Genomic DNA, 23,460 nt, shown 5'->3' on the forward strand with positions numbered 1-23,460 from the left:
TCAAACTGTGATAATTGAGATGAATATTAAAATAAAGAAACTGACAGATTAGATATATAATATAACATGTAAGATATTTTACAGTACTTTGTGGGATTTTATTTAAAGTTAATATATGTAAAATAAAATTTTTGTTTTCTTTTTACAATTGTATCTATATTAATTACTATATGTTGCAATCTCTTAAAATTAAGCCTCTGCTTTTATTAGCAAACTAATAGTTCCACACGGCAGTGATGCCAGAATCAAGCTTTTAGCAACAAAAATGCAGATAAGCGCTAGACAGCAGCAGTATAGAAAATTTAAAGAGAAGCGGTACAAACACAACTATGCCTGGAGAGCATAGGTGTGATTTGGACTTCAGGCAACATTGGCTTTAGAAGAAGAGCGACTACCGCTAACCTTGACATTTTTACGTGTCATCCGTGTGAAGTGGTGCTGCGTTTACCTAATAACTCAAAGCAAATAAAAATGCTTTTCCTAAATTGATTTTTAATTTTGATAAAATGGTCAAATGTAGCCATTAATTAATTAGATTTGGTAATAAATACAGAAAATGCGTTTTATTATAACAAATGAGTTGAGGTAAAATAAACTCAATGTTTTTATATTAATCTGTTAACAAATGCATTTTTTATTTATTATTGAGTCCAATAAATTAATGGTTATTAAAAAAAAAATTCCTTGTAATGAAAAAAAAAATAAAAAATTTTAAACTTCACCAAGCCTCGAACACGAGCCCACCGCATGACAAACGGCAACCTTACCGCCTGCGCTACAGCGCTCACTTGATGTACCAAAAGCAAAACAGCCTTTTAAAGACTGAATACAATTCTTTCATTAACTCGTCATAAACGATCAAGAATTGGCTGTAATAATAAATACATTTATATACACAGCATTATTGCACTAAATTTATTATATTTTTAATTTGGAGCATACATTTTGCATGCAGATACAATAGTTTAAGGGTAACCATTCAGTACTCTAAATACATTAAGCTGTTCATATGCTCCATTGTCATAAATTAATTAAATAATATTATAATATATGTTACACGTGTAATGGTATAATTTATGATAGATGAGCATATGAATAGTTTAATGTATTTAGAGTACTGAATGGTTACCCTTAAATTATCATATCTTCATGCAAAATGTATGCTTCAAATTAAAAACAATAAATTTGGTACAATAATGCTGTGTAAATAAATGTATTTATTATTACAGCCAATTCTTGATCGTTTATGACGAGTTAATGAAAGAATTGTATTCAGTCTTTAAAAGGCTGTTTTGCTTATGGTACATCAAGTGAGCGCTGTAGCGCAAGCGGTAAGGTTGCCGTTTCATTCCTCTTCGAACGTTGCTAGCGAGCGGATAAATTTGACTTAACCTAAAACACTCATAGTCCCAGAATAATACAGTTTCCTGTTCAAAAGAATATACCTAAAGAAGAAAAATAACCTTACAAATCCTAATCCCAATTTTGTACAAGGTAAGGAAATCTTGACTAATAATTACAAATCCTACAAATCCTAAGTATTGTCCATCGGGTCCAAACCATGGCTTCGCAGAAGGATAATATAGAGCTTAATTCTAATAAAGATACCCTATCTATAGACAACTCTAGAATATTGTCTAAAGCGTATGAACAATCGGATAACAGATATAATGACCAGCACGCGGGTCCGTTCTTAACTCACATGATTTCAAACGATTTTAGGGTGAATCTAGGAAATCTTCATTTAATGAAAGTAGGTAAGCTGTTAAATAAATACATTAGCACTAATATAACCCTAAAAAAAATTAGTAAAACAACGATTCAACTCAAATGTGAAAACTACGAACAAGCAAATAAGTTAACTGAAAATAACGAAATAAGCAACAAACTAAACTGGTTCACATTTATTCCAAATTTTGCTGTATACAAAACTGGAATAATTAGGAATGTTTTTTCTGAGCTATCAGAAAGAGAAATTTATGATAATATAGTATTAAACAATCCGAACATCGAAATCAAGAAAATCGAAAGAATGTCGCGTTGGGACAATAATAACAAGGTAACAATACCTACCAACTCGATCAAAATAACAATTCTAGGTAACACATTACCCAGTTATGTTTACCTTTTTTTTGTGAAACTTGCAATAAAACCTTTTGTTGACAAAGTACTAAAATGTTTCCAATGTAAGAGATTTGGTCACACAAAGAGCCAATGTCGTGGACACTTTAGATGTGGAAATTGCTCAGGAGATCATAATGAGGAGACATGTACTGATAAAATATTGTGTGGTAATTGTCATGGACCCCATAAAAGCCTTGACCCTAGTTGTCCGATATTCAAGTACATGGCCCTCATTAGGAGAATCACAGCATACACAAGTTGCACTAAAAATTATGCTAGGAAATTAATAAAGTTAAACAATTTCACAAACGAAGTAGAAATAGAAAATCACTTTGATTCAAAGGCTAAACCAGACACTTCTAATCTATTGTCTGATTGGATTGACCTATACTATAGTAGGCATAATAACACTCATCAACGCAAAATAATTGAATATGACTCAATTGCTCTAAATTGTGAAGAAGTAAATTCTGGAAAAGATAATAATATGGGAAATAACGCTAATGAGTTGAGTAATGGAGATAATCCCACGATCACGGATGATATATTAAATTATTCTAACATTAAAAATAATGCAGACACTTGCCAAATTCAGTATAATCAAAACTGTCTTGGTAGCGAAACCCCACAAGATTTTGATGAAATCTTTAATTTTGGTTCTATAACTTGCAATTCTATACTAAATAATGACAATATAGAAAATATAGATCCACCTGAAGATATAAATCAAAATATTATAGACAATATAAGCAGCCATGATGAAAACTCAACCTTCATTAATATTCAAAATTCTAACCAATTATATTTGGAAAATGTCTCCCAGTCATATAACAATGGCACTGATGAGTTACAACAGGTTCAAACACCAAGAGATGTAATGGTAGTGACGGAGAGAGTATCCCAAAACACGAAATCGTTTCTACCTAAAAGTACACAAAAAATAGTTATGAAAAGAAGTAAAAGAAGTGTATGTAACAAAAGTTCCTTAAATAATCTGCCAACTAAACTCTTAAAGAAGGAAATTGTTTCCGAAATAGTAAACAATTAATACATTACATTACATAGACAATACCATCAACATAAAGTACCTTTCACCATCTGATTATTAATGACTCAGCAATATATCAAGTAGTTGGCAGACAATACAAAACGTTCAATAATGAAACAAAATGATTCAAAGCGAACTAAATCTTCTACTATGGAACGTGAGAAGTGCCACTAACAAATATGCTTATTTAACTCAATTGTCCATGGAATGCAATTTAGATTTGATTTGTCTGACAGAAACATGGTTAAATAGTGACATCAATTTTAATCTACAAAACTACAATACTATAAGAAGAGATCGAAAATCATTTGGTGGTGGCGTGGCCATATTTATTAAAAAATCAATTCTGGCATTCAATATATCATCAGAGGAAATAGATAGCTTGAACTTTGAAAGTCTTATCATCAAGTTGAATTACAATCAAAAGACGTTATGGGTGTTTTTAATATACAATAAGCCATCAAACGTCATTAAAACTCAAGAATGGTTTAAATTCTTCTCCAGTGTCAATAACATAACAAAAGGTTCAAATAACGTTTTAATTCTCGGTGATTTTAATTGTCAACATAATAATTGGGGTTCTACTAAGTGTAACTACGCTGGCTCTCAATTGTTCAACTTCCTCAGTACGTCAAATTATCAAATACTAAATAGGGACATGTCTACCAGATTCACACACAACAAAGTAGTAAGCATTACTGATCTAATTATAGTAAGAAACTCATTTAATTATTTATACAATTGTAAAGTATTAAATGACATATTCATCAGTGACCACTACCCTATAATTTGTAACTTTGATTTGGAGGATAATATCTCAGCTAGTAATACTAGATTCAAATTAAATACAAAAAAAAAATAGACATGTCCAGCTTTATAAATCATTTATCTACATACAAATCTAATTCACCGATTGACGAACATAATTTCATATATCAATATGATAACCTAATTGATTTAATCACTGAAGCTCTGGAAATTAGTAATGTAAAAACGAATAAAATACAAACTGAGAATAGTAATCACAAAAACAAAAAGTATAACTCATGGTGGGATGATGAATGTAAAAATCTATGGGAAAGAAAAAGAAAAGCGGGTAAAACATTTATATTGTGCAATTCTACAGTAAACCTGAATGAAGTAAAGAAATTAAACCTTGAGTTCAGAAAATTATGTAATCATAAGAAACAAGAAAAATTCAAAGAATTTGTTGGAAAACTAAATCCTAAAACAGGTATAAAGGAGATTTGGTTAACTATTAAAAAACTAAAAAATTCAAAAGCTCACGAGACTGCAAAGGGCATGGACATTCCAGATAAAATTGTTATTGAAAATTCAATAAACAATCTAACGCCTTTATGGGTTACCCCCCCCTCTCTTTGAAATGCTAAATGACATTTATAATATTAACAATAACTCAGCTGAAGAATGCATGAACAACGACCTCATGACAAGTTTTGATAACTCACCTATAAAACAAAGTGAACTGATAAATGCTATCAAAAAGCTGAAAACGAATACGGCTTCAAGTGGTGACTTGGTAAACAATGAATTGGTTAAATCATTCCCAAGTAACATTATTGATATAATCCTAAAAATCTTCAATTTCATACTAACTACAGGAAAATACCCTTTCAGATGGAACTCATTTGATGTCATTTTGTTGAAAAAACCTGGATCCAATAAATACAGACCCATATCCTTGCAAAACACTATAAAGAAACTATATGAAAAACTCATTCAACAAAGAATTCATAAATTTGCCGAAGCAAACTCTTATATCCCAGGTACACAGTTTGGTTTTCGCAATAACAAATCATGCCTTGATAACTTAGCGATTTTATCCGTTAACATATATTCAGCTTTTATCAAGAGATCCATACTAACAACAATATTTTTAGACATTGAAGCAGCATTCGACAGGGTAATCCCACAAATCTTAATTTTGCAATTAAAGGAACTGAAATTTCCTGAAAACATTCTTAAATACATTTATGAGTCCTTGACAATTAGAGATCTAAACTTCTTTGTAAACAACTTCCATATAGGAAACAGAATCTCATCGATTGGGTTACCACAAGGATCAGTTTTAAGCCCTATACTGTTCAACATATATATAAACCACATAAACAGGGTTTTACCAGAAGAAGTTAGATCATTAAAATTTGCGGACGATATAATTATATTTATTGAAAACCAAGACCAAAACACATCAAACCAAAAACTTACTGAAGCCACAAGTAAACTTGAAAACCACTTGAAGAACATCGGACTTAATATATCTTATAACAAAAGTAAGATGATTCAATTCACCAGGAAAAGGAAAATAACACCAATCAATGGCATAAGCACAGAAAATGGTTTAATCGAAAAGGTTAAAGAATACAAGTTCTTAGGTGTGGTATTTGATGAAAAACTATTATGGAAGGCCCACTTAAATTATACAATTGGAAAAATTTGTAAATTCGACCGTATAGTGAGATGGTTAAAGAAAAACTCCTGGGGAGCACACCCATCTACTCTTCTTATGATATTCAGAACAATAATTAGACCGGTTGTCGAGTGGGGCCTTCCGATATATTTAAATCCCTCCAACAACTATATTATAAATAAATACAATTCACTACTTGGAATCCTATTAAAAAAATCATTAGGAATAACAGCTAACGCTTCGAACAAAATATCCTGGGTTCTGGCAAATGAACCAACAATTCAATATAGAAGTAAAATAACATCATATAAATTTATTATTAACAGAATGGTACAACCAAACAGTCTCATAATTAAAGAGATAAAGGAACTAGATAACCTAATCAAGTCAAACGGTTACTCTTCAAGTAGATACTACCCTAAGCTGCTTAACATTTTCCAAGACATAAACCAATATAATAAATGCCTCCCTAAAATTAACATATCAAGTAAAAATAAAGAAATGAAATTAGTTATGGAAAATATTGCTATCAATTTGGATATAGGAAATACATGTAAGAAAAGCACAAATCCTAATAAAACATGGAACATGCTGTTGCAAAAGTTGATTGATGAATCAAATCTTGTTACTACCAAAATCATTTATACGGATGGTTCCAAGTTTCCAGAAAACGGTCCAGTAAATGCTGCCATATATGATTCAACGTCTAACACTATAACAAAAATCAAAATCAATAACATAAACTCTATATTTATAGCTGAACTGGTGGCTATAAGGAAAGCACTAAAAATTTGTTTACAACACTCATTAACAAAAAATTATAGATACGAACAATTTATTGTCTGTTCTGATTCGATGTCTGTAATATCGGCCTTCGACTGTGTAGAGCATCACTCAATTTATTCATCTCCGAGTCATTAAAAACCTTGCAGAAAATTACTTACATGAATAACCATGTTCATCTGATTTGGGTACCAGGACATAAGGGTATTATTGGAAACGAAATAGCTGACAATATTGCAAGTAATAACGAAATACCTCCTAACTTGGAAATCAAACATATTGACCCAGAATCTTTATATTTATACCTCAAGGGACAAACAATGCAAAGTTATAGAATGGACATTACCACCCCAACAAATAGTTCTGAAGATAAATTCTTTAAGACATATAATAAAGTAAAATTCAAAAAGCCATGGTTTGATAAATTTGATTTGAGCCGCAACGAAATAGCTATTACAAACAAGATTTTTTCAGGTCAATTCATAGATTTAAATTACTTGTACAAAATTGGTAAATCCTTATCCTCAAACTGCCCATGCTCACCCAACTCCCCACAAACCCTAAATCATTTACTCTGGGACTGCTCTCTAATGGACTCCTATAGATACCTAATAAACGATATCATCAAAGATTACAACCCAGATTTTGACATAATAAAGACTATTTACTATATTATCAATACCAATATAGGACAATTGAAAAAATTAATAAAATTCTTGAATAATATACCCAAAGTTGTGGATGTTTGAATTCATATTTCCCTCCTTATAGAGGGCGTTAGTATTAAAAACATGGCGAATGGTCATTGAATACCGAAGCCAACACAGAAAGAAGAAGAAGAAGAAGGTTGCCGTTTGTCATGCGGTGGGCTCGTGTTCGAGGCTTGGTGAAGTTTAAAATTTTTTTTTTTTTTTCATTACAAGGAATTTTTTTTTTAATAACCATTAATTTATTGGACTCAATAATAAATAAAAAGTGCATTTGTTAACAGATTAATATAAAAACATTGAGTTTATTTTACCTCAACTCATTTGTTATAAGAAAACGCATTTTTTGTATTTATTATCAAATCTAATTAATTAATGGCTACATTTGATCATTTTATAAAATTTAAAAATCAATTTAGGAAAAGCATTTTTATTTTATTCATTCACTTATACCATAAGTACTTCAGCTGTCAGATAGATCAAAGCTGTCACTACTCCTTATTTCTTTATTACACTTTATTTTTCAGTAAACTAACATTTGTCTTCGTTCACGCCGTTCACGGTGACAGGCTGTGAATATAGGGTGCATTCCAAATCACGCATGAAGCGCATAGAATGTACAGTTTATGTCACATTTATTATAGAATTTAAGTGCTTACTGCGCGCATATGCGTGACTCGGAACGCACCCATAATATACAGGGTGATTCTCTAACGGCGGGACATAGGAGATTCGTGTTAGTTGACTATAGCGCTCAGGATGATGGTATCTGAGAGCGCTGATTGGTCAATATCATGTAGTGCCAACATGAAATGGTCCGTTACCAATAGATGAATAAGAAAAATGAGACCCATTCGCCATTTTGGAGTGGAGAAGTATTTACATGAGTTGAGTTCAGAATTAAACTCTTTTCACTCCGTCTAGTAATTCTGTGTCCGGGAGCAAGTTAGAGAGTGAATAGGGAATATGGAAGAGCTGTGATAGCTAATTGCTATTCTATCCCCACTTCTAAAAGGAAAATAGGGGTAAGGATAAATAAGAAATATTGGCACTAATTGGGAGCTCCGTCTGACTAGTTTAAGCGGGAAAGAAGCAAAATTGACAAATGTTGGTTTCATTATTTTGGAATTAAATTTCAAACGTTTGTTTATATAAATCTAAGGGCCTGATAAAGTAAGTGAAATAAAATTTAAAATAATACAATATCGTGTATAGTTAAAAAATTAATCTTTTATTTCTTTTTAACAGTTGTTATGAATAATGAATTTAGTTCGTGTAGACTCTACCAATTTTAATTTAATTTATTTTGATAAAATAAAAATGGATGTCCTACTGCAAGAAAAAAGTAGTGAGTAGTTTATAAAATTATATTAAAAATATATGGAGGGATAAAGTTGCTACTGGAATTTTTCATTTTTGCTGTACTACTAAATTATTGCAATTAATTGAAAGAAGACAGTTATCAAAATAAATTAAATTAAAATTGGTAGAGTCTACACGAACTATATTCATTATTCATAACAACTGTTAAAAAGAAATAAAAGATTAATTTTTTAACTATACACGATATTGTATTATTTTAAATTTTATTTCACTTACTTTATCAGGCCCTTAGATTTATATAAACAAACGTTTGAAATTTAATTCCAAAATAATGAAACCAACATTTGTCAATTTTGCTTCTTTCCCCGCTTAAACTAGTCAGACGGAGCTCCCAATTAGTGCCAATATTTCTTATTTATCCTTACCCCTATTTTCCTTTTAGAAGTGGGGATAGAATAGCAATTAGCTATCACAGCTCTTCCATATTCCCTATTCACTCTCTAACTTGCTCCCGGACACAGAATTACTAGACGGAGTGAATAGGGATTCTAGGGAAAGCTCCGTCGGAGTAAAAAGAGTTTAATTCCGAACTCAACTATGCTAGTTGTAGCAGAAAGAGGTGTGAAATGGAAAAATGTCAAATAGTGAGGTTACTAAAGTAAAAATGGAAAATAATGAATGGAAAGTTCGAATATTCTTACTTTCCATTCATTATTTTCTATTTTTACTTTAGTAACCTCACTATTTGACATTTTTCCATTTCACACGTTTCACACCTCTTTCTGCTACAACTAGCATATGGCTGCTTTCCAGTTATGAAAATCGACACAGTGACAGTCAGACACAATCGGACACGAATGTACATTTTGGGTGACATGCAATGTACCATTTGTGTCCGATTATGGGCTTGAGCAGAGAAGAAGACGTAGAGACGTACGTCAAAAAAATGACGTCATGAACGATACGAAGTTGGCTTTTTGACGTGGACGTAAAAGTAGTTAAGGCAGAGAAATCTGTAAAACTGTAAGACGTAAGAGAAAGCAGCTAACCGCTACTTTTAGTTAATCTGGTTGTAGAGAAGCATGATTCGTTGACACGAATGGAAATTGGGTTAAAATATTTTTAATTTATTTAAAACTAAATAATAGCGAAGTGCTTTCGTTATTTTACGTTGTTCTCAGTATTATTATTATACCGCATTGTGATATTAAATAGGGTAAGTTTAAAAGTTACTTCATTACTTATTATTTTTATAAATTTATACAAAAATAATTTATTGAAATAATCCTTTATTTTCTAAAAGTATTCAATCATTTTCTTTCATTTTTCAATTATTTTAAGATGTGTGATCATCAAATATATACAAAAAGTCTTTTATACGCAGAAGAAGAGGACGAACTAGAAATATTTACTAATGAAAAAAAGGGCGATGAACTATTGATAGAATTATTTAAAGAACGTCCATATTTGTATGATAAGAGTAATATTAATTTTAAAGATTCTATTATGAGAAATAATGCTTGGGTTGAGATTTCTACTATTATGATTGAAGTTAATCATGGTGAATATATATTTACTATTATTAATAACACATTGAAAAATAGTATTGCAATTAGAAACATAAATATTTTGATATTTTTAATCCTTTATTTACAGACAAAATGTATACGCCACAATACTGTCAAAAGAGATGTACCTCCCTAAGAGACCAATATACTAATGTAAAGAGAATTAACAACTGTCCTAGTGGAAGTGGAGCAGTGAAGCAAACAAAGTTTGCATTTTTTTCTCAATTGTCATTTTTGGATGACGTTATTAAAAGGCGAAAGTATGATTATTTTTATCATTAATAAATATTTTTAATTAACAAGAATCAAAAAGTTGCTAATTGCTCTTATTATAGAAGTTATACAAACTGTCCCAAACCGAGTACCAGTGGAAGATCACAGTTGCCGGAGTCCATAAATACATATGAGTTTTCAGATATATTGAAAGATAAAGAAAACGTTATTCCCTTTAAAGAAAAAAAACGAAAGATTGATGAAACAAGGGAGTTAGAGGCTACAATATTGCAAATGAGTTCAAAAATTTGTAATTTTATGGAAGAGAAAAAAACGTCATCATCGCCCGATGATGCTTTTATTGAATTCTTAATTTCTTCTTATAAGGCAATTCCAGAGGAAGATATATATTACAGACGAAAAATGTTGATGGAGGCACTGAATGCACCATTACAAAAGTAATTCTTTCTCTAATTAAGTTGACTGATTTATATTACTAAATACATTTAAATGCTTGTTATGTTTTTTTTATTTTTACGTATAGTTAATATAAAATTTTAAAATATGCTGTATTAAAGACTTATATTAACACTAAACAAAAAAGTGTGAGGTAATGCAATACTAGTATTATTATTATATTAAAACTTAATTGCAAATTGTTGCGTGATTATTCAATAAATGTACGAAAATAGTAGAAGTTTCAGAAACTGTGTCTTGTTTATTATAAAATAACCTAATATAATTAACAAAATAGTATAAATAAGAAACAAATGTTTATCAATGGATATATTTAGTTATTATGTTAATATCGTTTTAAAAATAAACATCAATTTTAATTATAGCAACGACATGTATTAAAAACCAAATGGAAATGAGAACAGTATACAAAATGAATTTGTATTTTTTCATTAATGACTTCTTCAGCGTTAATTGATTCTCTTTATATTTTGTGGTTTTGAATGGCTACTTGCATAACGTAAATTTATATGATGAAATAATATAAACATTTATGCATAACGTAAGTAAATTATTAATTAAATTGTAGTCTGTGAGTTACCAACATCATCTCATAAAAATATTAATGGCAGGTTATATATACCCTAGTCCTGAACTTCCTATTTGCTATTCCATTGTTAAAGTTTCTGCATTCTTCATCTAAAACTAGATTGGAGTATTTTAAAATATTTGAATTAAAATCATATTAAATAAAGCATCACTTACCACTAGTACTTCAACAACATTTTACTTTTTAAATGCTCCAATGTCAATCCACAGTATATGTTTTAGCAAATCCATTTATAAATGATAAGACTTTACTGTAACCTTGAAATATTTTCCATATGTGCTGAATTGTCACTTGCTTCCATATAATTTGTCTCAATTATATCATTAATTGTATTTGGTATTTGTGAACTGAATAAAAATGGAACACGATTAAGAAAACTTGTTTCTGTAAAGATAATTGTTTAAACTTTTTTACTGGATTTTTGATATCATTATATTCATGACTAAATTGTCATCTAATATTCATAATATAAAATCAAACATTGATGATTATTTATACCTTACAATTTTGCATTATTTATCTCTATATTTGCCACGTTGAATATACTCATGTTGCCACATAACTTTTCCATCCTCACTAAGAAAATAATTACTTAAAACTTGTCTCTGAATTTCCCCATTTGTGATTTCATTTTCTGTTTGCGACGAATTAGGTATATTAATCCATGTAAAATCCTAAAATATAGAAATTATCAGCTGCTTAACAATTTATATGAATTACATACTGTTAAACACTTTTATACTATTTTTACCATATTATCTGTATTTACAGTATTATCAGAAACAATTTCTCTGCTGTAATTTTTATATTGACTGTTTTCTTCTTCTTTTAATATAAAATTATGCAGGCATACTGAAGCAGTCACTATAATATCTGCTGTTTCTGGGAGAACACTCATAACTGTATGACAAATTCTCCACTTGTTTGATAATATTCCAAATGCACTCTCTACGGTTCGCCTGGCTCTGGATATACGGTAGTTGAATATTCTTTTGTCATACGATAAATTGGTACCTGAATACGGCTTCATAATTCTTTTTGAAAGTTTAAAGGCATCATCAGCTATAAAGTAAGTACTTGTTCTGAGGCTACTATTGGGAAGCTTGATTTCATTTTGTGGTAAATTTAAATTATTATTGATAAGATTGATGCCAATATTACTCTCATTAAAAATTCCACCATCGCTATTTCCTTTAAATGTAAAATATTTTATGTGATATACACTGCCATAAATAAGAAATATATAAGTATAATAAAATTACCTCCATAACCTCCAATATCCACTAAAGTAAAGCGGTACACATGATCAGATATTGCCATCAGTACTATACTATAGTATTTCTTGTAGTTAAAATAAAGACTTCCTGAATTAGGGGGGCATCGGATTCTTATGTGCTTTCCATCTATTGCACCAATGCAGTTAGGTAAGTTCCACCTGTTCCAGTAACCATTTGCTATATGTCTCCAATCCTCTTCGTTAGGTAATGCAAGATATAGGGGCTCTAATACTTTTATTAACACAGAACACACTTCTTTTACAAGAGATCTTACAGTAGATTCACCTACTCTGAATGATAGTGCAATTGTTAATGGAGAGTCTCCTGTAGCGAGGTATCTACAATAATAAAACGTATTACAACTGATATTGATTAATAAATTTAATTGGTTTCAACAGCTCTTAATTTGTTGGAATAAAATTAATAAGTTTTTATATACAAGGTTCTCTATATATCATTGCCTATATTGACATTCAAATCAGAATACGTTTAAATTGAAAATTCATTCTCATATATTGTTTTGATTTGGAAATAAAAGTTTGAAATAAATGTATTTCATATACAATATTTACCTTAATACTATTATGAGCCTCAACTCTGGAGGCAAAGCACGTCCACTTTTCTTTTTTAAAAAGGGGGCTGTCATTTTTAATAATTCATTAAACTGCTTTAATGTCATTCTAGTATATCTGTAAAACTTATTATCATCTCTTTTCAACTCTTGGAACAATATGGTGTAGTCTCCATAAAGGTCACGTAACTCATTAATTGGGCTAACGAGCCACCGTCTATTTTTCCATCGCTTTTGTCTTATTTTTCGTTTTAATAAGAAATACATCAGCAAACATGAATTGAAAACTGTAAGCATATCAGTGTCATTTTTTATGCAGATGCTTTGAACGTTTAACATTTTTTAAATAAGGTGTTTAATTTTTATTAAAAATATTTTGCAAATTTCAATAACTATTATCACTGATAAAAATAGAAAATTGATGTAGTAATTTGTAGTCTAACAAAAAAGATACAAACCACGAATGTACTTCGCAATTATTTAGTTTTAAATAAATTAAAAATATTTTAACCCAATTTCCATTCGTGTCAACGAATCATGCTTCTCTACAACCAGATTAACTAAAAGTAGCGGTTAGCTGCTTTCTCTTACGTCTTACAGTTTACAGATTTCTCTGCCTTAACTACTTTTACGTCCACGTCAAAAAGCCAACTTCGTATCGTTCATGACGTCATTTTTTTGACGTACGTCTCTACGTCTTCTTCTCTGCTCAAGCCCTATGTATTGTAATTCAAGATGGCGGACTTGGCATCGCTGATCTCGCCCCACCATGCAATGATGCAATCATCCCCACGGCGGCACCATCTCGCCCCACCATGCAATCAGCACCATCGACTCCATCCATCGCCTCCGGCTCCATCTCTATAAGGCACAATAAGGCAATGATATCTTCCGTTCTTCTAACGTGTGATATATATTCTTCATTTTTCTACGTTAAAGAGTAAAAAGGTGCAGATCCCAGTAACTGTTCGCTATTATTCCGTTAGTTAATAGCTATTAACAATGTCACAGAGTAATTTAAATGGAATCTTCTCAAAGTTTGGTAAAAATCCAAATATGGCCTCATTAGGAATAAAATCTTTGATCCTTACCGGCGTAGCTGGTGTCGGTTTGATGAAATCCATGTATACAGGTTAATACTTCATCTTAATTTAACATTATCAAGCAAAGTTTTAACTTTTCATCGTAAATCATTTATTTTGGAATGTTTTTACTAATAGCTACATTACTTAGCAGGAAAGTGCAATAAATTATAGTTGCAAAATTATATTAGTCAATTAATAATTATGTAATTTTATCGGTCAACAAGATTTTAAAGAGATTTTTAACATTACATTTGCTTTTAGTAATTAACAATTAATGCTTCTAATATTTTAGTCGAAGGTGGGCATAGAGCAATTTTATTTTCTCGTCTTACTGGTGTACAAAAAGATGTCATGGCTGAAGGTCTTCACTTCCGTGTACCATGGTTCCAACATCCAATTATCTATGATATTCGAAGTAGACCAAGAAAAATCTCATCTCCTACTGGATCTAAAGATTTACAAATGGTCAATATATCTCTTAGGGTTTTATCAAGACCGGATGCTAATACCTTACCATCTATGTACCGCCAATTAGGGTTGGATTATGATGAAAAGGTAAATATTAAGTAACTCTTGCGTAAATCGCATTAACGCAAAAGCAAAAGCTATGCTTACTTTTTTACCACTTCTTCATAATCAAAAATAAGAATAATTGGACCATATTACCTAGTTTTTCATAGCTTTCACTATGCCTTTTTCAAATTAAGCATCATAATCTTGATGCTATCATTTTAAAATGGTGATTTTATAAAATGCTCTCTTAATATATAGCTTTTGATGCTGATGCCTAAGGTCAGAACTAGACTTCTGATCATTTGGAATTAAGAATTATAATCAAAACAAATGTAGTTCAAAATAATTACCATAGCGAAGCTTCTACTGGAGGGTGCTAAATTCTGATACAGGATGTGAAAAGATCAAATTGAATTTTATTAAAACTTATGTGATCTGATCTAATTATTAATGATTTATTATAAAAAAGTAGCTTAAATGTTTATGTGCAGTTGAGCATATTATCAGGCTAATATATAAAGTTGATATAAAATTCTGTTTTTGAATAGTTTTAATAATTTACAGGTTCTGCCAAGTATATGTAATGAAGTATTAAAATCCGTTGTTGCTAAATTTAATGCATCTCAGTTGATTACAATGAGGCAACAAGTATCAAATATGGTTAGAAAAGAGTTGACGGAGCGTGCTAGAGATTTTAACATTATACTTGATGATGTTTCTATCACAGAGCTTAGTTTTGGAAAAGAATATACAGCTGCTGTTGAAGCCAAACAAGTAGCACAACAGGAGGCTCAGAGAGCTGCATTTGTAGTAGAAAGGGCAAAACAGGAAAGGCAAGGAAAGATCGTTCAAGCTGAGGGAGAAGCAGAAGCTGCAAAAATGATATCCTTTCTACTATATATTAATACGTGTAATCAAAACATTAATCTTTTAATGTTAAACAAACTTTATAATTATAAAATATATTTGCCTTAACTCCATGCACCTTGGACAGGCTATTAGCCAAAACCCTGGATATCTTAAATTGCGAAAACTTCGGGCAGCCCAGCAGATTGCTCGCACAGTATGTATCCAATATTTTTTTCTCCAAGCTTTTATGATGAAGGATGAAAGACTGTACTAAGTGGCAAAAACCATTATTTCAGATTGCGACTTCCCAAAACAGAGTATATCTGAGTGGAAATAGTCTAATGCTGAACATCCAAGATCCAGCCTTTGATGACTTGTCGGAGAAACTAAAAAGTAAGAAGTAAAGGCAGGCAGCACGAAAGACTTACAATATTTTCCTTTATCACGTCGAGTGTTACTTGAGTACAAATGAGTGTAGCATTGGACAAAATGTTTTTTATCGTTAATTATATAGATATTAATGAAAATGCTTAGATGCTTCAGTGTTATGTTTTTATAAGCGTAAAAAGTCTGTCCCGTTCTCTGCTACTTTATCACTTCCTCGTATCTCCCAATCTACGCGATGGCGCACGCTCGCCAACCTCGAGCCAATTTTTTTTCAGGTGACGAGGACTTAGCCTGGAAAAATTGGAGCAAGACCACTCAAAAGGCAGTGGAGACCTTAAAAACGAGTCCTCATTCGGTGCTAATTAATGTTGAAAGTACTGTCAACTCAGTGCCGGCATCCTCCGAAGATTCTAATCCTGTTTTGTTGGAATCTGCAAAGAAAAGCGCAAAAAAAATTGTATTTAGTTGAGTAAGAAATCCGATAGAATTCGAATGGATTGAAATGGCCGTCGTAATCTTAAAAACCAGTTGTTGATTTTTGTTAAACTATTTTAATCATATAGTGTCCAGTGCCCATATATTACATGCTTAATCTTGGTCAGGTAATAGGGGACCGGTCTTATTACACAGTTTCTTTTACCTTTCAATAATAATTTTTATATTTTTTATAAACATTTTTCATTTAGTTCTAGAAAGACAATTCTTAACGAAAACCTAATAAACACGATGAATTTTAAATTGATAAAAAAGTTCTTGATTTATCATATTAAAGTCATTTTATAAATATGTAATATAATCGGAATATGTACATATACACTATATATAAATATATATATATAATTACGTCTGATTATAGCGATTATGGCCTGCGCGCTTTAGTCCAAATACTCCAAATAAATGAAAATAATCTACATTCTAATAATTCTATTGCTGCATTCCAATATGCCTTTTTTAGGTAAAGACTTCACTTCGATGTGTTTGAGAACACTGATTATTTACGTACTAAATGGCGCCAAAACGAAACGAAAATCTGAAGTTTTTGTATAAGGTTAAGTATACAGCTATTACAGGCATTACACTTACAGCTCGAATACGTATCATAGATGCGTAACACCACCAAAAAATATTTAAATTTTATAGAATGAAAATAATTTTTTTATTGCATTAAATATAAAGACGTAATAAATTGTTATATTAACAATGGAAATGTCGGCGGATATAACCGAAGGTAATGTTTTTGCAATATTCATACTTAAACTACAAATAATTTAAGTTATTTTTTTTAGATTCGCCAAATGATTGTGTTACTAATTTAATAAGTACCATGCCAAGTTTAAATGAATTGTTTCATATATATGGGAAAGTTGGAGAAGGCACGTTTAGTTCAGTTTTTTTAGGAATTTTAAAGAAATCAAAAAGTACCAAAAAGTTTGCTTTAAAATATTTAGTTCCTACTTCTCATCCAGATCGTGTAAAGCGGGAATTAGAATGCCTACAAAAAATTGGGTACAAATGTTTTAATTATTTTAGTATACTTTTGAATTTTATTATATTTATTTAGGTGGAATAAAATAGATAAATAAAATTTCTAGTAGTATAATAATTGTTATTCGAATTTTCAGTGGTACTGATCATATTGTTGGACTGGAAATGTGCTTAAGATATCAAGGATCCATAGTATTTGTAATGCCATATTTAAGACATAACAAATTTTCAGTAAGAGATCAAAGTTCATTTTTTGTTTTATCATTAAAGGAAGGAAATTATTACATTCTTTTTTTACTTAGGATTATGTACATGATATGAGTATTCAAGAAACAAAGGACTATATGCGAGCATTATTAACAGCTCTGAGAAGAGTTCATAAATTTAATGTCATTCATAGAGACATTAAGCCAACAAATTTTTTATATGACAGACATAATCGAAGGTACACTAAACTAGATAAAATTATTGTAGGACATAAAAATATCATTTCAACTTCCACAGGTACTTACTAGTTGATTTTGGATTGGCACAAAAAGTATCAAAGCCTAATACAATTAATCGTCCCAAGCAGACTGAGCTTCAACCTATGTCCCTTAAACGGAAAAGACTGGATGAAGTAAAGAAATGGATTATACATATTAAAATTTAATATTTTATATTTTAATATGTGTATAATTCATTTTTATAGAATACAAAAACATCTTTAAATATGGGAAGAAAGGTTGAAGAAAAGTGCTTTTGTTTTGGAAAGCCAAAGATATGTTCAATCTGTTTAATAAGACCAACAGAAACAGCACCAAGAGCAGGCACTCCTGGTTTCAGAGCTCCTGAGGTTTTACTAAAACACAATGCCCAAACATCTGGTAAGAAGCACTCAACTTTTTATTATTATTAAGCATATTTGTAATAAATGTGTCGAATGATTGAATTTTAGCTATAGATATTTGGGCCAGTGGAGTGATATTGTTGTGTATCCTTAGTGGTGCTATCTCATTTTTCCATGGACCAGACGATTGTTCAGCTTTGGCAGAAATAACTTCTGTATTTGGAACTTCAAAAGTACAGCAATATGCAAGACAATTGGGTGTGTTGGATCTTATTTTAGTTTTTTCATTTGGTTTTGATATGTTGCTATTATTGTTTATACTTTGTCTTTCATCTATTATCTCAGGAAAAAAAATAATATTTAGCGAAGAAATTCCAGAGACTGATATTATGCTCTTATGCCAAAAGTTAAGAAGAAGAAAAAGTAGTAATATACCCGATGAGGTAATTTTTAATTTGATTTTTTTTTATTTTAATATATTGCGATTTGTATGTAATAAACATAAAAATAGAAAAATACATAGGGCTTGATTTAGGAATCAACAAATATTGAATATCCACGGGAGGCTTACAGTTTATTAACCAGATTGCTCAGCATAAATTATAAAACACGAATTACAGCAGAAGAAGCTCTAAATGAACCATTCTTAAGACAATAGCTATTCATCTTGTTTTATTGTAAAAAAATATATCAAAAATTTTAAAAGTTCTAAAGGTAAAAAATATTTTTATATTAATCTTATGCTATTTTTCCTTAAAATTTTTATTGCATCTAAATGTTCAGAATAATTAGGTACACACTGTATTTACAATATTAATTCAATATATGAAATTAATGTACAATTAATTTTATAAATTTTATGACAATTATCATTGCTATTAGCAATAGAGTGCAAAATTTTGATTTACTAATAGATAACTGAACTTAACTAATTAAAACATTTTATGCAAAAGAAAAATATTATATATATTCAATACTTGTACTTAACACACCCATAAATAATTGTCAAAGTTTCTAAGTTTTAAATACAAAGATGCTCATTCAATGTTTTCAATATTATTTATTTCTGCTTGATCGTTATTTCGTTGAATTTCGGCATTATCGGTGTTCTTTTTTATAAGCTTCCATCTAGCAGCAGCCTCCAGCGCGGAATAAGCGAGCTCCTTAACTTTCTTATCTTTAAATTCTTCAATTTTGGTTAAGGCCATCAAAAGTTCCATTAAATCAGTCTTTATTAGTTTTGAAGCAATGTCCTTTTCACTTTCCATTAAATTAATAATGATAACTAGTCCTCGGTGTTGCAATTCGGAATTTGGATTGGCCAGTAAAAACTTTAATGAATCTAGCCACGATTTGGTCTCAAAAATTTTCCAGCAAACTTTCTTGCTCATCGAGGTCAGCATTGCTAAAGCTCCAGATGCAGCTTTACAAGTATCCTCATCCTCATCTTCGCAAAGAATCACCAAGTACTTGACTCTATCGTTTTCCTGCTCGAAGAATGTTACCGTGTCCTCGCACATTACTAAATTATTAATGACTTGAATGGACGCTTTTCTCAGCATTTCGTGATCCTCGTACATATAAGCTTCGATTTTAGGAAATCCACCCTCCTTCAGAATATGCTTCCTGGTACTATTATTAACACCAGCTATATTGCACAAGGCCATCATAGACTCAAAGTTCTCCAAAGCTGTGCAATCTGGATTTAGAAGATTCAGCAGAGGTCTGACCACTTCCATTATTCGTTGTCCAGGAAAAGCTGTTTCTGGATTTATAGTAATACCCAGTCTTGCCAAAGCCTGAGCAGCTTGTTTCTTGCCTTTGTCTGTTCCATCCAAAGCTAAAGGCAGCAAGGCTTTTGCTCCACCCTGTTGTACAACGAGACCCCTAACGTCTTGCTGACTGCAAATTGCATTAAAAACTCTGGCAATTAACTCTTTGCTATTCTGACTGTCCGTTTTTGAAAGAGCAACCAGAGCACTGGTTACTCCGGCTTTGGCTAAAGCTACCAGTCTTTTATTCACAAAATCAGGATCGTCCAGCTCATGCTCCTCAGGAATATGATGTTTAGCGAATTTGGCCAGCTCTATCATTTCCGGTATCATCTCTTGTTTATCATAAGCATTGCAAAGGTTCACCAAAGTTGTCACCACTCCATATAGAACAGATTGATCTCCGGTTTTAGCCAGCTCTATCATAGCTGCTACAGCCTCTTTATCTTCTATCAGCTTTTCCTTTACCTCAGCGTCGAATGTTAAGTAAGACAATCCCTCCACTGCCCACTTTTTCATATCCTTCTGCGTCTTCGGGTTTATCAAGAATCTCCTACAAGCTTCTGCCAATTTCTTTGTAGCTCCTTCAGCAAAAGGTCTAATCGTCGCATCTGTACCCCCAGAACTACCCAGTTTACACAATCCAACAAGTGCTCGTACTTTGATAGAATCATCTTTCGATTGGTACAATTTTTTTAAAATATTTACTCCCTGGTTTATAATAGCAGCAGCTTTGTCCTTTTTGGATGCTGCCGCTACAATACATTCACAAGCGACCTTTTGCTGCAAAGGATCATCTGTTCCAGCCATTACAAGAATCATCTCCATAATTCCTTCTTTCGCGATTATCGTGTTTCCTACGTCCAATGGACCGAGCAATAAAGTGGTTATTGCAACAACCACACGTACTTTTGATTCAATATCGGGTGTGAGTAGCTTATCCTTGATGAATTCCTCAATGGCATTTCTGAATTTATCCTTCGCGGCATCATAGTACATGTTTTCATAAATTATTGCCAAACACACGCTAGTTATTGTTCGTGTAGAGGGACTTATATCCATTGCAGATTCATATTTGTATTCTTCAAGCTCACTGGCAACTTCCATCAATCTTTGAAGTCCATTAATATCAATTAAACGTTCTGCCCAATTAAGAGCTGTGTAATGAACATTTCGCATGATCAATTCGATTATTGCATCTCTTGCTATGCCAGTAATTGTACGGCTAGTCATGCTGCAAACTAGACACGTCAATATTGTATCAATTTCTTTCTTGTACTTTTCACACATTTCTCTGTCTGGTTTCGTCTCGGTTTTATTATTCATTCCACTGAAGGTATTCAATATTGTTTGTAGACAATATTGGGCTGCATTTACTCTTTCCTGAGATTTACTGCTGAGCATCTCCAGAAACCATGGTACACCCATTATAGTCAGAATACTTTCCGTTCTAGGAACATTATCTTTGCAGAGTTCTGCAAGGATACGAATGGCTGAGATAATGATCTCTTCATTCTTTTCAAGTTTTAACAACCGTAAAATCATTTTAACTATTCCTTCCTTGAACATCAATTCAGCACCTGCATTTTCACGAGAGAGCACCAACAGATTATTCATTCCAGATTCACGTTTTTCCTTATCTCCTTCTAAATTAAAAGCAACTTCTAACATTTGAATAACCTATTTTAAACATATTATAATTAATATTTGTCACAGAGCTCTTTATATTTTTACTGCTTAGCTTTACATACCTTTGCGCTTACTCTTGAATTCTGTTTATACCGTTCTTGAACAATTTCATGCAACCGGGCAGCGGTAGGTTGAACTGCCTTGTTTCCAGGATCTGCATTAATAATATATCTTACATCCCGATAAGCTTCTTCATACCTTTCCATTGCCTCCAGTGCTTGACATCTTCGAAACAAGGCTTTTGGATCATTGGGAATTATTTCTAATGCTTTGTCACAATCTTTAATTGTTCTTTCATAATCATGTTGCTTGAGATATACTGCTGCACGATTTTTATAATACACAGCTCTCTCAGGATCATTGTCGCTAGTCAGTTTTATTGCTTCTGTATAAGAAGTTACGGCCTCTTCATAGTTTTCCTTTCTATAATCCTCATTGCCTTTCTCCTTCCATTCTTTAGAAGTCCAGCTAGATTTAGTCATTCTTATTTGTTCCCTCTATAAAGATTTTATACAAATAATTTATTCATAGGTAATAATCTATCTCTTAGTAATGCAAGTTTTTATTTTACCTTTCTATATTGCAACTTTTATAAATATAATATTTTATATAAAAAAATATTTTTCACTGATTAAATTATAATTCGTATTGCCACTCGCGGAATATTAATTTCTTCTGTTGCCTGAGCACCTCCCACAGTGTATAAAAAAGCAACAGAAATATCTAGATGATGCTAGAATATCGAAAGTTTATTTTAAACTTAGCTATAGTACTGGTGTGTGTAAATGATCTCGACAAATTAAAAATAGATTTAAACCTCAAATAGGTTATATACCGGCTGAAGCTTTTAACTATATACACAAAGCAATTTTATAATAAACCACTTTATAAATCAGTAAAATTAATATATTTGCAAATTATCCAAATTTTTTAATTACGTTTAGTTAGAAATTTTAATTTAATTAGATTGCTTAAATGAACATTTTGTTTATTTGGATCAAATTCATTTAATCGAGCAAGACACCAAGGAGGGTTGTTCTATGGGTGGACGGATATCGGACGGATATCGGACGGTCATCTTTGGTCATCTCCGTCGGCCAAGCTGGACAGCGGACTGCGGAGTAAGAACTTTTGTGACAAGAGTCCTAACTACTTACTAGTCCTGAACAGTCCTAAATGGTTCTGAATCCTGGTCACTGGTCAGTCCTGATCCTGTTGAGTCCTGCTGAGTGCTGACCCCTCACCCCTCTGCTCTATGATTCTATTGTTATCACCTGTCATTCCTGTCAGACAATAAAGAGACTCTGTGACCATAACCTAACTGAACCTAACTTTGAAAGTATGTGGTAAATTTGTAGATTAGGATTCATCCTCATTAAATTAGTAAATGGTATTACTGCCATTACTGGTAAGTGAAATAAAGTTGTGTAGTATGTATGTATACATATGTATGTACAACACAGCCTAAAACATCTTAGTGCATACTGCAGCTACTGTAAGGATAAAACTACAGCAGATATTAATTTTTATTACTTAGAACTTCTCAGAAATGCGTAGTATCAGATAGAGCTTCAAAAAGTTCATCTGAAAAATAGTGGTATCTTTTTAGTTATGGAAACAAATGTTCATTTCTTTGTAATTTGGGTTTTTAGACAAATTAAGTGATAAACATAAAAAAATTGCACATACTAATCATTTTTTGTTTATTTTAAATTAATAATGAATTTATTTTCCAATTAA

The 23,460-nt window shown here is 31.4% G+C and overlaps 5 protein-coding genes across 13 annotated transcripts; 3 read left to right on the plus strand and 2 right to left on the minus strand.

Annotated features, from left to right (window-relative positions):
- The first annotated feature begins 9,510 nt into the window (after positions 1 to 9,510).
- LOC136785033 (uncharacterized) lies at positions 9,511 to 10,799 on the plus strand. Of its 2 annotated transcripts, none has more exons than XM_066746025.1 (4): positions 9,511 to 9,632; positions 9,758 to 9,977; positions 10,073 to 10,244; positions 10,320 to 10,799. In XM_066746025.1, exons 2-4 carry the CDS (start codon positions 9,758 to 9,760, stop codon positions 10,657 to 10,659), a joined length of 732 nt encoding a protein of 243 aa, XP_066602122.1. In that variant the 5' UTR covers positions 9,511 to 9,632; the 3' UTR covers positions 10,660 to 10,799. The 2 variants fall into 2 exon arrangements, with proteins under 2 accessions (XP_066602122.1, XP_066602123.1); XM_066746026.1 differs by having other exon boundaries at positions 10,323 to 10,799.
- Positions 10,800 to 11,106: 307 nt separating this feature from the next.
- Positions 11,107 to 13,530, minus strand: LOC136785014 (uncharacterized). Of its 3 annotated transcripts, none has more exons than XM_066745994.1 (6): positions 13,113 to 13,530; positions 12,526 to 12,878; positions 12,015 to 12,454; positions 11,767 to 11,937; positions 11,419 to 11,647; positions 11,107 to 11,358 (listed from the first exon to the last, which is right to left on the minus strand). In XM_066745994.1, the coding sequence occupies exons 1-4, from the start codon at positions 13,448 to 13,450 to the stop codon at positions 11,776 to 11,778; spliced, it is 1,293 nt and encodes a 430-aa protein (XP_066602091.1). In that variant the 5' UTR covers positions 13,451 to 13,530; the 3' UTR covers positions 11,107 to 11,358; positions 11,419 to 11,647; positions 11,767 to 11,775. The 3 variants fall into 3 exon arrangements, with proteins under 3 accessions (XP_066602091.1, XP_066602089.1, XP_066602090.1); XM_066745992.1 differs by having other exon boundaries at positions 11,419 to 11,610; positions 11,762 to 11,937; XM_066745993.1 differs by having other exon boundaries at positions 11,762 to 11,937.
- A 378-nt stretch (positions 13,531 to 13,908) lies between these two features.
- LOC136785040 (prohibitin-2-like) lies at positions 13,909 to 16,587 on the plus strand. Its single transcript, XM_066746038.1, has 6 exons — positions 13,909 to 14,243; positions 14,489 to 14,751; positions 15,274 to 15,591; positions 15,695 to 15,772; positions 15,855 to 15,951; positions 16,221 to 16,587. The coding sequence occupies exons 1-6, from the start codon at positions 14,114 to 14,116 to the stop codon at positions 16,412 to 16,414; spliced, it is 1,080 nt and encodes a 359-aa protein (XP_066602135.1). The 5' UTR covers positions 13,909 to 14,113; the 3' UTR covers positions 16,415 to 16,587.
- A 391-nt stretch (positions 16,588 to 16,978) lies between these two features.
- LOC136785038 (cell division cycle 7-related protein kinase-like) lies at positions 16,979 to 18,968 on the plus strand. 4 transcript variants are annotated; one of them, XM_066746034.1, is made up of 9 exons: positions 16,983 to 17,173; positions 17,232 to 17,451; positions 17,568 to 17,661; positions 17,733 to 17,875; positions 17,935 to 18,049; positions 18,122 to 18,296; positions 18,368 to 18,517; positions 18,605 to 18,702; positions 18,795 to 18,968. In XM_066746034.1, exons 1-9 carry the CDS (start codon positions 17,146 to 17,148, stop codon positions 18,915 to 18,917), a joined length of 1,146 nt encoding a protein of 381 aa, XP_066602131.1. In that variant the 5' UTR covers positions 16,983 to 17,145; the 3' UTR covers positions 18,918 to 18,968. The 4 variants fall into 4 exon arrangements, with proteins under 4 accessions (XP_066602132.1, XP_066602133.1, XP_066602129.1 ...); XM_066746035.1 differs by having other exon boundaries at positions 16,979 to 17,173; positions 18,368 to 18,702; positions 18,771 to 18,928; XM_066746036.1 differs by having other exon boundaries at positions 16,979 to 17,173; positions 18,368 to 18,702; positions 18,783 to 18,928.
- A 328-nt stretch (positions 18,969 to 19,296) lies between these two features.
- Positions 19,297 to 23,019, minus strand: LOC136785034 (protein unc-45 homolog B-like). Of its 3 annotated transcripts, XM_066746028.1 has the most exons (4): positions 22,538 to 22,603; positions 22,292 to 22,453; positions 21,783 to 22,217; positions 19,297 to 21,711 (listed from the first exon to the last, which is right to left on the minus strand). In XM_066746028.1, the coding sequence occupies exons 3-4, from the start codon at positions 22,200 to 22,202 to the stop codon at positions 19,297 to 19,299; spliced, it is 2,835 nt and encodes a 944-aa protein (XP_066602125.1). In that variant the 5' UTR covers positions 22,203 to 22,217; positions 22,292 to 22,453; positions 22,538 to 22,603. The 3 variants fall into 3 exon arrangements, with proteins under 3 accessions (XP_066602125.1, XP_066602126.1, XP_066602124.1); XM_066746029.1 differs by lacking the exons at positions 22,292 to 22,453; positions 22,538 to 22,603 and adding an exon at positions 22,878 to 23,019; XM_066746027.1 differs by having other exon boundaries at positions 22,292 to 22,574.
- Between the last annotated feature and the right edge of the window lie 441 nt (positions 23,020 to 23,460).

The sequence above is a fragment of the Prorops nasuta genome, unplaced genomic scaffold, assembly GCF_024137725.1.
Source record: "Prorops nasuta isolate Cenicafe-Biocafe unplaced genomic scaffold, Cenicafe_Pnas_1.2 PNAS00132, whole genome shotgun sequence".
In the NCBI taxonomy this organism is placed as follows: Eukaryota; Metazoa; Arthropoda; class Insecta; order Hymenoptera; family Bethylidae; genus Prorops; species Prorops nasuta.